Here is a 15872-nt window from a genome sequence, read left to right on the forward strand (position 1 = left end):
CTGTATCAACTTTGCACAATATGTATACACACGTGATGTTCTCATCCGGAGTCCTCACGAATAATTTCTCCTTTATGGGTATAGCATAATCCGTCATAATTGATTATTGCTTTTTTATATTTTGATTATTTCATTTTTTTACTATTTTATTGCTGTTTTAAAAATTATTGCAATGAGAGAATGATTTTTTACTATTAGATTTTAATACTATAGTAACTTTAGTCTGTTTAGGACGATTGTAATTTCTTATAACGGTGGTTGTAAAATTGCTATGAAGAAAACATTTTTTTTTGAAAATGATGAGTAAAAAATAGCTTCCTTAGTTGAACCAGTGAAAAAATTAATCTATTCAAAAACATATGTGAATTATATGTATCTATAAATTTCAAGATAACACAAGAAATCCTACCCAAATAAAGCCTAAGAAAAAGTTATTTGTAAAAAAAGTAACATAATTCATGATTTTGAATAAGTTAAAATTAAAATATTGTTTCGGCAATAGCTTAATAAGCTTCTTTAACTGAATATTTTAAATTTATGTTAATGTTGATTATATATAATATTATATATAATAGTTGATATTAATGATATATTAATGTTGATTATATATATTTATTTGTCAGGTCACCTAATGGAGATCTACGTTCGGACGTTAGTAATAGTGTCATGTTTATTACTCTTTATCGCGCGGCCGACGACCCGACCCGGACCGGAACCCGAAATTGCTATGTTCGCGTATTGCTGTAGATATTGCTTGGCCAAAAAAGAAGAAATACCGCTCTGTTGAACCAAATACCGAGAAAACTCTGTATTGGTCTTTCACAGAATGTATTCTCGTTATTGCTGAGCAAAATCGACCAATACCTAGCAATTACGCGAACATAACAATCCCGGGTCCGTTTCGGGTTGGGTTGTTGGGCCGTGCGGTAAAGAGTAATAACATATTGCACTATACTTGACGGTCCGGCAATCACAAGATGAAAATATTTGCCTTCTACTTCGTTAAAGCCCAGTTTTTAGCTACAAAATTAAAAAAATATATACTATAAATCTCTTTAAGACAGCAGAAAGAAAAGCTGTCCCAAACGAAGCCTAAACATAACATGATGGTGCATGTTTCTTAGTTAACACAAGCTAAAATTAGAATTCCAAATAAACATTCATTCCTCTAAACAAATATGCAAAGAATAACCACATTGTCCACTTTCATATACATAGATATGCCAAAACTGTTAATGCTATATCAAGCATTCATCATCATCGGCAAGCACCCATCTCAAGTAGTCCGCTCCAATTTCCATGATGGGGATGACCTGTTCTAATGACCCACTCTTTTTCCGTAAGGCCTCAATAGTTTATTCTTCCCTCTCCGCTCCACCTCTCGGCCTTGACCTCCACTGTTTCATCAGCGCTTCGAAAAAAATTGCCCTTCATAAACAAAACCAACAAAAAAAATAGCAGCCTTTGTCAAATCTGTGTAAGATAAGACATTCTGATCAAATCATGGCCAAGCAAATCTAGCAATACGCGAATAGCAATTTCGGGTTTCCTGGTCCGGTCGGGTCGTCGGCGTCGTAACACCGCGCGATAAAGAGTAATAAACACATATTGTCACCTTTTTTACACAGTAAAAGTACCGAACGTAGATCTTCACATTTAGGTGACTCTGACCAAATAAAATATATATAATCAACATTATATTATCTCAAATTAATATCAACAAATTTATATAATATAATAATCAACATTCACATAAATACTTAAAATATTTCAGTTAAGAAGCTTATTAAAGCTATTGCCGAAAACCAATATTTTAACTTTTAAACTTATTCAAAATATGATTATGTTACTTTTTTACAAATAAACTGATTTATCTAGGGCTTTATTTCGGTAAGCGTTTTCTTTGTTATCTTTATTTATACATAAGTATCCTATAATCATCACAATTAATGTTGATAATTATTTTTCACTGCGTTCCAATAAATAGAATGGTATTTTTACCATCATTTTAATAAGAAAAAATGTTTCTTCATAGCAATTTTACAACTCACCGTTATGAGAAAATTACAAATTCGTACCTTAACAGACCCTTAAAGTTACCTTAGATATTAAAAAATTTCTAATTTAGTAAAAATCATTTCTCCATTGCAATAATTTATATTGAAAAACAGCCAGATAAAAGAGTAAAAAATGATTAATCAAATATTAAAAAGCATAATCAATTTTTGAACGGATTATGCGTATTCCCATAAAGGAGAAGAAATATCCTGGAGGAACGTTCCCGTAGAACCCATCCACCGTGCTATTATATGTAACAAGAGAGAACACCTGATAGTACAAATATTATAATATGTATAAGTAGTCAGCATGTTCAGTGTCTGGTACAAAAAATATGAATTTAGGATAAAAGCCCAAATCAGTAAAATAGACACAATATACAAACTGTATGTACACTCACATGGTCTGAATGGTTCTTCCCATCGAACTCCGCAGCAGAAATAATTTATTCATAACATTCCCTTAAAAAATCTATAAAAACAAAACTGGCTTTACTCATATTCATATATATGTTAATCTCTTTTATTAAAAAAAATAAATTATTTATTAAGATAAGTCTCCTCTTATTGTATTTTTTGCTTAATAATAAAATACAACGACGTGCTTCCATAATCTATATAATGTACTAATTTTTTGGTATCACAACGGTGTCGCGCATTCACGTTAATGTTCTATTTAATTAACTGTCAATTCTAACAAAGATCCCTACCCTTAACTTTATAAAGTGGAGGTCCGCAGCATAATAAATTATTATTTTTTAACTTTTTGATTTAGTGTAAAAATATATTAATAATTAAAAATATATGATATACTTAGCAATTAAATTTCATTTTAGCAACTTCTTATTGCTTCTAAACAGCTTTTTTTTATAAAAAATCTACTTTAAAATATAATAAAAAATGCTGTTTCAAATGAGTTCCGACTTATTTAAACAGGTTTTTTATATGAAGTTTAATTTTTGAATACTAAAAAGTTTTTATTTTTAAATAAGCAGTAGAAAGTCGTCCCAAACAAATCAATCATTTTGAATTGTATGAATAATGATCTAATTTTACGTGGAATATTGCAAGTTGGGTTGACGCCGTTGAGTTCGTCCTCGAGCTTAATTATGGAAATTTATGTTAAGATATTCTGATGTAAAACTCGAAATTGTCGTTCGAAGCCTTAGATTTGCATTAAAGAATTATGCTTATTTTAATATAAATTTAAAGGTTTGAAATACATGTTGATGCATTTTGTGATTCAATATCTTTTAGTTTTTTATTTGAGATATCTTTTTTACTGTTATTTAAAATAATTTTGTAATATAAAAAATTTAATTCAAAAAAATTGTACTAAAGTACTTTAAAAAGACAATAAAATGAAATTAGTCTATGCATAGATTTTACATTATTTGATATGGATAATCAGTGTTACCTAACTTTCTGACTTTTGAGAAAGTTAGGTGTTGGGAAAGTTGTGGAATTTGAACTCACAATTCCACACTCTGGATCTGTTTGATAAAGCGTTTTTGCTTATATTTGTTTGAGAAATTGCTTTTGAATAATAGAATTTGTTTAAAGTTATTTTCATGTTGTTTTGCATTTCATATCACAATTACAATTTTCATTTGTCACATTTTTTTTATTTTAATTTTTTATTCGTTGTGAGAAAGCTAATTTTTATAATTTAGATTATTTAATAAAATGATAGCTTTAAGAAACTTATTGTTTATTTAAATCTATATATTTATAATATTTAAATAGCTTTGAAAGCTTATTTTTCTTCATAAATAATTTTACAACTATCTTTTAAAAAATTGTAGAGTCCCTAAACATACAATAAATCAGTTAGAGTATGATTTTGTAAGAAAATTAGTGTCAAAATTTTTAATAATATTCATAATAATTTCAAAAAAGATTTAATTACTTCATATAATAATTTTATAATCATCTTTCAAAAAATTATAGCATCTTAAAAGGAAACTCTTATTGTATTTTGAATTATTTTGAAAAAAAAAAAAGAGGAGAATTTTTTTTTTTGGGGGGAGAGAAATATAAGAAAAGAGATTGAATGCTATCTTCTTTATAGATTTTGTTCAGACTTCAGATTCCCTTCTAAGAGAGTTAAACAGCTTGATGTGGTCCATAAGAGAAGGAAATTAAGGCTTCTTTTGGGACACCTTTTGGCCAAATTTTTTTCAAATATTTTCAAGAAATTTTTAAGAAAAATTTACTTTAAAAATTAATAAAATAATTATCCCAATTGAAGTCTAAGGATTCATTTGAGACAGCTTTTTTACTACTTTTTAAAGGAGATTTTAGTACAAAAAATTTTTGTCTTAAAAAATTACTTTAGAAAACAGTAAGAAAGTTATTCTAAATGAAACTTAAGTATCTCAAATTCAAACTTATTAAAATAAACACAATTGTGTGTTGAATACTTTTCAAATATTACAAGAATAATTTTGTAAATTTTTATTTCTTTATTTATTTTTTATTTTTTATTTTTTGTATTTGGATTTAAAGATCTCATTAATTTTGCTAAAAAAAGTCAATAAATGGTGTTTGTCAATGTTTGCCACTATAAATTAAAAACTAATGTTACTAAAGCTAATATGGTGAGGTGGTAAGAGTTTGATGAGATTACAATGAGAGGAATTTCACATATTGTAAATATTCATCACAATTATATAAGCTATTGTTTAATTAGATTATCAAACACCAAATTCATATAATTGTTCACACACAAATAAGAAATATCTATTAGTTATGAGTTAAGAGAAAGTAATTAATTTGCATGTTGATCACAAAGGATATATATATTTACTCAAATACTTTAGCATAAGAGGCATTCTAAGTATATGAATCACCATATAAGTATGAAAACATTCGCATAATCTTATTTCAAGGATAAATGCACACACTTCATGATTTTATAAAAGCACTTATAGCCTAAGCTTTATACCTAAAATTACTTCAAGCTTCACTAGACTTAGGCTTCGTTAGAGATGGCTTTTTTACTTTTTCTTAAAGCAGCTTTCCAGTATAAAAAAGTAAATTTTTAAACTAGAAAACTTTTTAAGAAGCAATAAGAAAGCCGTCCCAAACGAAGCCTTAGTCTTGGTTTGGGACTGCTTTCTTAAAGCAGATTTTTAGTATAAAAATTAAAATTTTTCTTTTTAAAAGTTGCTTTAAGAAGCCATAAGAAAGCCGTCCCAAATGAAGCCTTAGGCTTCGTTTGAGACTATTTTCTTATTGTTTTGTAAAGCTGTTATAAAGAAATTAATTTTTAAAACTGTTGTAAAAAGCAGCTTCCCAGTACAATAATTTTTGAAAGTAAAAAAAAACAATAGTCAAACAGAAATTATGGTTGCAACCTATAAATCAAAATAATTAGAAAGTTATTCAAAGCTAAGAATTAGCCTTAATTGACCTAAAAAAAAACCCAAATCAAGAAATCCAAAGAGATTCTGTAGCATGAACATTTTAAATATTCCTACTTTTCCCTTTAAGAATAATGTGACATGAAAGACTTCAGCCGAAGATCTAGAAAGATCTAAGGATGGACAATTGCTACAATGAAAAAAAAATTTCCCTTAGTAGAATAAACATTATAGCAAATTTATTATTATTAATTTCTCTAATTAGTAGAATATATGTGAGAATATTCAGATCAAAATTTAATCAAAATAAAATTAAAAATTTTTAAATATATTTTTATATGATTAAATTATATGATTAAATGATAAATTTTTTATTATATTCCTCTTTAAAAAATAATAAGAACTAAACACTTTTTTTTAAAATAAGATATTGGCCAATGGATTTTTGTCTTTAATAAAAATAAATTAAAGTAAGTTGGCATTTTCTAACTTTGAATTCTTTATTTTTCGGTGCCTAATCTTATCCAAAATTAGGTTTTGTTATGCTGTAATCAACAACATTGGGTCAAAGAAGCCATTAAAATATCATCATAGCTTTGAAGGATTATAAAAGAGCTTTGCTCTCAAGCCTTCATGCAATCATGCATGTAGAATTATACATTGAGTTTATTTTATGTCAAATTTCTAAAATACCAGCCCCCTAATCTCTTATCATATCATGACTAAGAAGACAGCACATAATCTTCTAAGATTTGATGTTATATGTTGACTAATATCTAAGACCTAACAATGATTGATGTTTGTTAACCATCAATTTTTTATGTTCATCTTTCGAGTCGTTGAATCCTATCAGTGATAAAGATGAACACTCATTACCACATGATTTTCTTTATTCCCCATTAATCATCTTTTAATGCTTGTTAACGAATAATGTTGATCGGCCATAGATAGCTTATGCCTATCTTATCAGTCATAACATTTCTCCTCCTTTTTGAAAAAAGGACTGACTCAATTAATCATCATCATTTACCTTCTAATATTCTTTATCGACCATTATCTGACACCCGCCAATAATCGGCATTTAGTAGCAATTGATATGTGAAATCATTTTTTAATATATGAATACCCATTTAATTAGAAGATCAGTTAAGTTGACCACTAATTATCGCTTAATATATGGATGCGTCTCATTGATCATTAAACCTCCAATGTTTTACCAAACACTAATATCCATTGTTTTTTTCTTCTTGATTGCTCTATATCCTCTTATATTATGAGAATGATTAAGCTGATTACTTTTCATCACATAGCATTTGATGTTCTCATCAACGGTCAACCATTTGATTTGAGAAGCACATGGCATCTGCTATCTTCCAATCAAGATATAATTGATCATCGGTGAATTAGATTAACCTCTTCCCCCGTAGATTGAAGTCACTAAATAATATTTTGACAAATAATTTAATAAGTCAAAATTTATTAATAGATTTCTCTTGATATTTTCCACCATCATTTAAGTTTAGTCTCTCTATTATCAACTCAACTTCTTTGCAAATAATAAAAAAATATTATAGATTAAAATCAAAGTAGTGGAAAGCACTAACAAAGGACTGCGTGGGGCTCTTGAGCAAGAAACAAATGGGGAATTCGGGCTATGATTTATTAACGGTAAAGAGCTCGGATTCCTCTTTGGCAAAAGCATAAATAATTGCTTGAATAATCCAATAATAATAATAATAATAATAGTCTGATTTTGCTCCTGAAATTCTTGAACGATGGTGTCCAAAAGAAAATGGACAAAAAATCCTTTGAATCAGCTAAATTCAATATTTGGGGATTTGTCCTTCTTGATCAGATTAGGGGATAAGAATTCCAATTTGTTTTAAAAGCCCGTGACTTGAAACTATTCAATCAGGAAGACAACGAAGCACCAAACCATATTTTCTCGTTGCTTTGGCACCAAAGATGCCATTTTTTCTTCTGTCCTTATCTCCTTAGAATTCGATTAAAGCATGGAAAGGCCAGTCAGTTGCCACTTCTTATGGTCCTGGCGGCAACGTAGAGAGGCGGAAAAGGAGTAATATTTCTTTCGTTTCAATTAATAATTATATTGTTTACAGCAGGAAGAAAGGTGGAAGAAGAAGCGAAGAACAAAGGGGAAGCAGCGGAGGGAAAAGGGAAGAAGGAAAAGAAGTGGGGTGGGGGCCTGTCGATTAGGACAGAAAGATGGATGGAGATGAAAAGTTGAAAGCTTGAAAGCGTGCTTGCCTGCCATTGAGCATTATCTCTCTCTCTCTCTCTCTCTCTCTCGCGTATCCTTGGCTTTGATTTCATTAATATTTTTGCCTTTTTTTTCTTTCGATTGCTTACTTTTTTGAATCGACGGCGACGAGAGAGGAGGGGGGAAGAGGAGGAATATGCTAAGTATGATGAATAAGGAGTTGGGGGAGGGAAAATAAAGGTGCCATTTTTATGGAATGCCGCTTGGAAATCAGAAAAGGTTACTTTTTCAGGTCCATTTGGGAGCCGTGACTTGTTTTTGTTTGATTCTTTTTTTCTGGATTGGTGGGTTTTTGATTCCTACTTAGTCTCTACTCTGAGCATTTGTAGGGGGATTCAGGCTTTGGCAAAAGTAAAGTAGTTTGAGTTTCTATGGGAGGAAATCTTTTAGTTGTAAGTAGTTTGAGAGCTTTACGGGAGTGCTTTGAAAGTCAGGAGCTAAAGCTTATGGGAGTTGTGAGATCCTGTATTCTATGAGAGTATCATTTGCAATTCATCTTTATAATTGAGTTCTGGTTGCTCTCTCCGAGGAAGAATTGGAAGATACCATGCTATGATTCTTTAGTTCATGAAAAAGTTTTCAGAGCTTTTCAGAGTTAATGGAGCTATCAGCATTGTGTATTTTAATGCTTCAGAACCATGGAGGTATGTGATTATTTGAATTCTAAAATATTATATACTTCTGTGCTAGTTGCTTAGTTAGAATCTCTACTTGTTTCACTACTTGTTTTTTCATGTCAATACTGTCATTTGATTTCAATCACCTTGTTTATTTGCCACACTCAATTCAGGAAATGAGTTTGCTTGGAAGGAGTAGCTTAGAGCTTCATCATTGAAAGAAAATTATTGTTTTGATTTTGGAATTTTGCTTTCTGAATTCAGATTACTTACCTTGATGGCTAAATTATCGAATATCTCGGTTTCATCATTCAATTTAGTAGTGCTACTGGTTTTCCTACTTGTTCATGGCTCTCAAGGGCTTAACATGGAAGGGCAGTATCTCCTGAATATAAAAAAAGAATTGATGGATAATCTAGGACACCTTGATAGTTGGAAACCTGATGATGAAACTCCTTGTGGCTGGATTGGTGTGAACTGCTCAAGTGACTATGATCCAGTTATAATCTCTCTTGATCTCAATTCATTGAATTTATCAGGAAGCCTCTCTCCTAGCATTGGTGGTTTGGTTCATATATCTTATCTTGATCTCTCCTTCAATAGTTTCTCAGGAAATATACCTCCAGAGATTGGAAGGTGTTCAAAGTTAGAAATTTTGTACCTAAACAACAATAATTTTGAAGGTCAGATCCCTCCTGAAATAGGCAACCTGGCCTCCTTGATAAACTGCAACATTTGCAATAATAAACTCTCGGGATCTCTTCCGGAAGAGATCGGCAACCTGTCGTCGCTTGTGGAGTTATTAGCATACACCAACAATCTCAGCGGAGTCCTGCCTAGATCCATTGGCAAACTCAAGTATTTAGCGACCTTCAGAGCAGGGAAAAACATGATTTCTGGAATGATTCCGGTGGAAATCGGGGGATGCGAGAGCATGGAATTTCTTGGTCTTGCTCAAAATCAACTTGGAGGTGAGGTCCCTAAAGAGCTTGGGATGTTGAAGTGGCTTAGAGAATTGATTATTTGGGGTAATCAGTTTTCTGGAATGGTGCCAAAGGAGTTGGGGAATTGCACAAGCCTGGTGACCGTTGCACTTTACCAGAATAATTTGGTTGGTGGTATACCTGTTGAGATTGGAAACTTGAAGAATCTAAAGAATCTATACCTTTATAGAAATGGACTGAATGGAACTATACCAAAAGAGATAGGAAACCTTTCTCGGGCAAAGGAAATTGATTTCTCAGAGAATTTTTTGGTTGGAGGAATTCCATTGCAGCTGAGAAATTTAAAGAGCTTGTATCTGTTATACCTCTTCCAGAATCAGCTTACAGGTATCATCCCACCTGAGCTGAGTGAGTTGAAAAACCTGACAAAGCTCGATCTCTCAATCAATTTTCTCACAGGACCAATTCCAATTGGGTTGCAGTACTTGACTGAGTTGCTTCAGTTGCAGCTCTTTGACAACATGCTTTCAGGTCCTATTCCTCAAAAACTCGGTGTTTATAGCCGTCTTTGGGTTGTGGATTTTTCGAGCAATAATCTTACCGGTCCGATACCGAGCAATATATGCAGTCATTCTAATCTGATTATGTTAAATCTTTGGTCTAACCAGCTCACCGGAAAAATACCGAGTGGAGTCATATCTTGCAAATCGTTGGTGCAAATTCGTCTCGGGAATAACAGCCTCATTGGTAGTTTCCCGGCTGATTTATGCAAGCTTGAGAATTTGACTGTTGTTGAGTTGGATGAGAACAGGCTCAGTGGCCCTATACCTCCTGAGATAGGGAACTGCAAAGTGTTGCAAAGACTTGCTCTTCCAGTTAATTTCTTTACATCAAAGCTTCCTCTAGAGATTGGTAATCTATCACAGTTGGTTTTCTTTAACATCTCATCCAACCAAATTGTAGGAAGAATTCCACCACAGATTGTGAGTTGCAAGAGGCTACAAAGGCTTGATCTCAGCCAGAATGGGTTTATCGGCGAATTACCAAATGAGCTTGGAACTCTGGAGCAGTTAGAGCTGCTTATTCTTTCTGATAATAAGCTCTCAGGAGCAATACCTTCCATTATAGGAAATCTTTCTCATTTAACTGAATTGCAGATGGGTGGCAATCTATTTTCTGGAGGAATTCCGAGCGAACTGGGAAACCTTTCAAGCCTGCAGATTGCCTTGAATCTCAGCTTTAACATTCTCTCAGGAAATATTCCCCCTGAGCTTGGAAATCTTGCCCTATTGGAGTACCTTTTACTTAACAATAACCACTTAACTGGTGAAATCCCCTCCGCTTTGGTCAATCTATCAAGTTTGCTTGGTTTGAATGTCTCATACAATGATCTAAGTGGACCTATTCCTTCGCTTTCGCTGCTGCGAAATATGGCCTCAAGCAGCTTTATAGGAAATAAGGCACTATGTGGTGAACCTCTTACAGGCTGTAGTATACCTCCTGTTCTTTCACCTTCTCCTGATCCAACATCCACTGGTAATCCCATTGGTCATATTGTCGCCATAATTTCAGCTGCCATTGGAGGAATTTCACTTTTTCTGATTGCAGTTATATTACATTTTCTAAGAAAGCCTGTTAAGAATGTTTCTCCTTTGCAAGATTTGCAACTTTCTTCTGAAGAATCTAGCCTGTGCATAAGCCCAAAGGAAGGCTTTACTTTCAGTGACTTGATTACAGCAACAAATAATTTTGATGAAGGTTATGTTATTGGAAGGGGAGCTTGTGGAACAGTTTATAAAGCTGTTATGAAGACTGGATTGGTTGTTGCTGTGAAGAAACTTGCATCTAATAGAGAGGGAAGCACAGTAGACAATAGTTTTCATGCTGAAATTTTGACACTTGGGAAGATCAAGCATCGAAATATTGTGAAGTTGTATGGTTACTGCTATCATCAAGGCTCGAATCTTCTTCTCTATGAGTACATGTCAAGAGGGAGTCTCGGCGAGGTGCTTCATGGAAAATCTTTTGATCTAGATTGGGACACAAGATTTATGATAGCTCTTGGAGCTGCTCAGGGACTCTCTTATCTTCATCATGATTGCAAGCCACACATCATTCATAGAGATATCAAATCAAATAACATTTTACTAAATGATAATTTTGAAGCACATGTTGGTGATTTTGGATTAGCAAAGGTGATCGACATGCCACAGTTGAAATCAATGTCCGCCGTCGTCGGATCCTACGGTTATATTGCACCAGGTGAGTCTTTTTTGAACAATTACTTTTTTTTTGTTAATTTAGACTTCGTTTAGGATTACTTTTTTATCACTCCTTAAAGCAGCTTTCTAGTACAAAAATTTTAATTTTTTTATTAGAAAGCTGCTCTAAGAAGCAGTAAAAAAAGCATCCCAATGAAGCCTTAGTCATATCTTCTAATTAAAAAATAAAATTTCTAATAATCAAATACTTTTAAAATAATGAGATGATATGTTAGAATTTTTCTTTTACTTATAATAATAATTATAAGAGGGGGACTAATTTTTTGTCTATCATCAATAGAGAATCCCTATATATACAATAAATCAAAGTGCAAAAAAATAAAGAGACTGCACAAACTATGTTTAATTAATCAAGATGTAACCTTCTAAGTGTCAATGGGAGAATCAAAAGGTCTATAATTTAATAGATCAATTTCATCAAGCAGCTCACTGGCTTAGTTTCTTTGAGATAGAAAGATCCTTTTGTTGTAGGCAAATTCAATTCCCCCCAAAAAAAAAATTTTTGGATGACTCAAATGTTTAGTAAGAATACATTTTGATAGGTAGTGTTGTACTACAGTAATCTCGTTGTGATCCCTCTCTTGAAAGAAAAATTATTATGTATGGAGGCCGGACATAAAACGCCGTCCCGAAACCAACCAGAATGCACCACGTCAGTGCTACCAAACGGTACCGAGCAGTACCGAGCTGTGGTATCGAGCGAAGGGGTGACGTGGCGCATTCTGGTTGGTCTCCGGACGGCATTCAGCGTCTGCATAGAATAATTAACCCTCTTGAAAGGTGGCTTTGCATGATCAACTTCTTCAAGCAGCTCAGTGGCATGCTTTGTTGCAGGCAAATTCCATTCCTAAAAACATATTTTGATGAACCAAATCCTTAGCAAATGCTTAGATAGGTAGTGTTATACTTCAGTAATCTCGTTGCCATCCTTCTCTTCAAAGGTGGCGCTGAATGACCCAAAATCAATAGTTAAAGCTCATGATACAGAATGCTTTCTCCACTCATTACAGTACAAAACATCAAAAAATTTTCTTTTGTTGTTTATGATCATATACAAATCTATTCATATCCAAATTCACTTTTTTTCTTCTGTTTTCTTTTCAGAATATGCATACACAATGAAAGTTACAGAAAAATGTGACATCTACAGCTATGGTGTTGTCCTGTTGGAGCTGCTCACTGGAAGAACACCTGTACAGCCATTAGAACAAGGAGGAGATCTTGCTACATGGGTCAGAAATTACATTAAAGACCATTCTTTAAATTCTGGAGTTCTTGATAGTAAATTAAATCTTCAAGATAACGATATTGTCGATCACATGATTATTGTTTTGAAAATTGCTTTGTTATGTACAAATATGTCTCCATTAGATAGGCCTTCAATGTGGCAAGTCATTCTAATGTTAATGGAATCTAAAGAGAAAGTGAAGAGCTGTCAATCCTCACCAATTTCAGAAATTTCATCAAAAGGAAGATAATTGTTGATGAATTCAGTAAATTTAATCAAGTATATCATTTGTTGTTAATATTCCTGCATGAATTGTGCATAGAAATCTGGTAAATCTTTTTTTTTATACAATTTTTTTAGTTTATTAATCTTGAATTGTATTAGCAATATCATTATCTTCTGATATTTCATAGTAGCATTTGGAATATGATGAGATTTAAAGTTCTTGAATTTGCTTTAAGATTAGTGCAGTATTAACAATTACCATGCTGCAATCATGTTAAAGTAGATTTGATAGTTTTCAGATTCATCCTTATCAAAATTTTGATTTGGATGTCCTCTTTTTTTTTTTCTTTTGAAAAATGGAAGCCATTGTTGCAATTATTATCGTAAATATATTGCAGATATATTAATATCTATGAAGCTATAAAGTACTTTTTAGAGGTAGAAATGAAGAGAAGTGATTATGTATGTGCAAATCTGGATTATGATAATCTATTGAAATAAACTTTCTTTCCAAGGTGGCCAATAATATTGGGATTCTGCTGGCAACTGACAATCTTACCAATTCTGAACTTCGCTTAACCTTTGCTGACAGGGGCGGATCCAGCTTCATTTTTGAGGGTGGGCAAAATTTTTCTTACCAATTCTGAACTTCGCTTAACCTTTGCTGAGGTTTGTTTCTTCTTGTTTCTTAGGCTTCATTTGAGACAGTTTTCTTATTGTTTCTTAAAGCAGCCTTCTAGTACAAATTTTTATTATTATTAAAAAGCTGCTTTAAGAAGCAGTAAGAAAGCCGTCCCAAATAAAGTATTAGGCTCGTTTGGGACAGCTTTCTTACTGCTTCATAAAGCAGCTTTTTAGTGCAAAAATTAAAATTTTTATACTATAAAGTTGTTTTAAGAAGCAGAAAGAAAACCATCCCAAATGAAGCTTTAGTCACCACCTTCTCAACTCTCTCGAACTCCATGCCAGTTAAACTTTTGGAATGAAATCGAACTAGAAATTCAATATGATTGAAAGCCCAGCGCTTGCGGGAGACTCGATACCCTCTTAAAATTTCCAACCCCTCCCCAGTCCTTATGGCAAAGCTGAAGTAGAGCCTCCGTTGAGATTTTTTTCAGAGACGTCATAAATCTGTTTTAAAAAGCAATAAAAAAGTCATCTCAAATGAAGCCTTCGTCATCATGTTCAATCTTTAGGTACTGATCAACCCTCCCTCACTCTGGCCAAACTTCAAACTAGTCCTTGAGGCCTCCTCTCAAATCAATCACAAAGATGCTCAAAAGCTTTACTTATTACTACTACATTGGTTTACATTAGGGCTGCAAGTGAACCAAACGTTCGATGAACTACTCGTTGTTCGGTTCGATTAAAGCTCGTTCGTGATCGTTTAATTAACTAACAAACAAACTTGAACAATATTTTAAATACTCGATTCTTAAATAAACAAGCTTGAACACTAATGCGTTCAGCTCGTTTATGTTCGTGAACAACATCAGTTGATGTTCATGAACAAGCTCAATAAAAAGCTTGATTCGAGTTCGATTAAATATAAAAACTTTAATTATACCATAATTTAATATAATTATTTTTTATTAATAAATTTTAAAGTAATAAAATATTATAACATATGTTCATATAAATTAATCATATTTTCATTTTAAATATACAACTGCTTTTATTTTAGAAATTTCATTTCATGAACAAGAAATATTTCATATTTGTCCATGTTTGTTAGATTGTTTGTTTAGAATGTTCATGAACAAATTTAATGTTTGCTTGTTCAATAAATTGTTTGCGAGATATGTTCACGAACATAGCTCGTTTAAAGCTCGATAAGCACTAAACAAACGAACATGAACCAAACATGAACACACTTAAATTAAACGAATCAAACATGAACACAAATAATAAAGCTCGAATCAAACACGAACCAAACATGAACAAGCTAATGTTAAACAAACACAAACATGAACACTCACATACTCGGCTCGGCTCGGTTCGTTTGCAGCCCTAACCAAAATTTTAAACTTTGGCTTACATAGTAAATTATTAATCCTATATTTATTTCCAAATACTCCATTAATGATAGGTAATTGTTTCAGTCCAACGGCGCCGTTAAGCCTCTGATGGACGGCGTTGATTGAGTTATCAACCTCGTTTTCATCTTTCCTTTCTTGTCTGCAACTCACATGGAGTGGAGTCGACGCCAAGCTTGGCACTTTCTCTCCCTCTCAGTTTCCGCGATATAAAAAAAATCCCTTTTTTGGAGCAATCTCTTGGTTATTGGCATTGTAGAAATTCCCAACAGGTCGCGTGCCGGACTTCTAACGGAAGAACAGGAAACCTCTATCGCAATACTCTGGGGACTTGGAAAGTGAGAGCAAATCTGTGGATTTTGATTGCTCCTGTTTCCTTATCGACGATGATTTTTTGTTAGGAGGAAGAGAGGAGGGATATGAGCGGAGAGCTTCTGTGGAATTCGTACGGCATTAATTAAGTGATGGCTGCCATTGCAGCGGCTGCATCATCATCAGGGATGAGCGAGTCTGTGTTCAGAGTCGAAACTACGCCCCGGCTGGCCCAATGGCGGATCGAAACTCTCTCGAATTTCTCCTTCCGCAAGTCCGATCCCTTCAAGATCGGCCTTTGGAATTGGTTCTCGTTCTCACTAACCCTTACTTAGTTTCGATCTGATTTAGGGCTTTATTTCTTAGATGAAATGAAATTATTTCTTATTACAGATCATTTCTTCTATTTTTATTTTCTTTTTTGGATGGATATATCTTCGTGTGGTTTCTTTTTTCTGGCGATGAATGCTTAAGATTTTTTTTTTTTTTTTGGGGCACCAGTTTTTTTTTTTTTTTTTTTTTTAA

At 32.8% G+C, this 15872-nt stretch overlaps 1 protein-coding gene across 2 annotated transcripts; it reads left to right on the forward strand.

Annotated features, from left to right (window-relative positions):
- Window positions 1-7325: 7325 nt before the first annotated feature.
- Window positions 7326-13082, forward strand: LOC110111602 (probable leucine-rich repeat receptor-like protein kinase At5g63930). Of its 2 annotated transcripts, none has more exons than XM_020843542.2 (3): window positions 7326-8347; window positions 8494-11526; window positions 12651-13082. In XM_020843542.2, exons 2-3 carry the CDS (start codon window positions 8598-8600, stop codon window positions 13022-13024), a joined length of 3303 nt encoding a protein of 1100 aa, XP_020699201.1. In that variant the 5' UTR covers window positions 7326-8347; window positions 8494-8597; the 3' UTR covers window positions 13025-13082. The 2 variants fall into 2 exon arrangements, with proteins under 2 accessions (XP_020699201.1, XP_020699200.1); XM_020843541.2 differs by having other exon boundaries at window positions 8585-11526.
- Window positions 13083-15872: the final 2790 nt, after the last annotated feature.

The sequence above is a fragment of the Dendrobium catenatum genome, unplaced genomic scaffold (genome assembly GCF_001605985.2).
Source record: "Dendrobium catenatum unplaced genomic scaffold, ASM160598v2 fragScaff_scaffold_1417, whole genome shotgun sequence".
NCBI lineage: Eukaryota > Viridiplantae > Streptophyta > Magnoliopsida > Asparagales > Orchidaceae > Dendrobium > Dendrobium catenatum.

Excerpts from the sequence above, each read along its gene's own strand:
- LOC110111602 (XM_020843541.2), top strand. The coding sequence starts at position 8,271 with ATGAAAAAGTTTTCAGAGCTTTTCAGAGTTAATGGAGCTATCAGCATT. Across the intron at positions 8,348-8,584 it reads AATGCTTCAGAACCATGGAG|ATTACTTACCTTGATGGCTA; the intron begins GTATGTGATTAT and ends TTCTGAATTCAG. Across the intron at positions 11,527-12,650 it reads CTACGGTTATATTGCACCAG|AATATGCATACACAATGAAA; the intron begins GTGAGTCTTTTT and ends TTTTCTTTTCAG.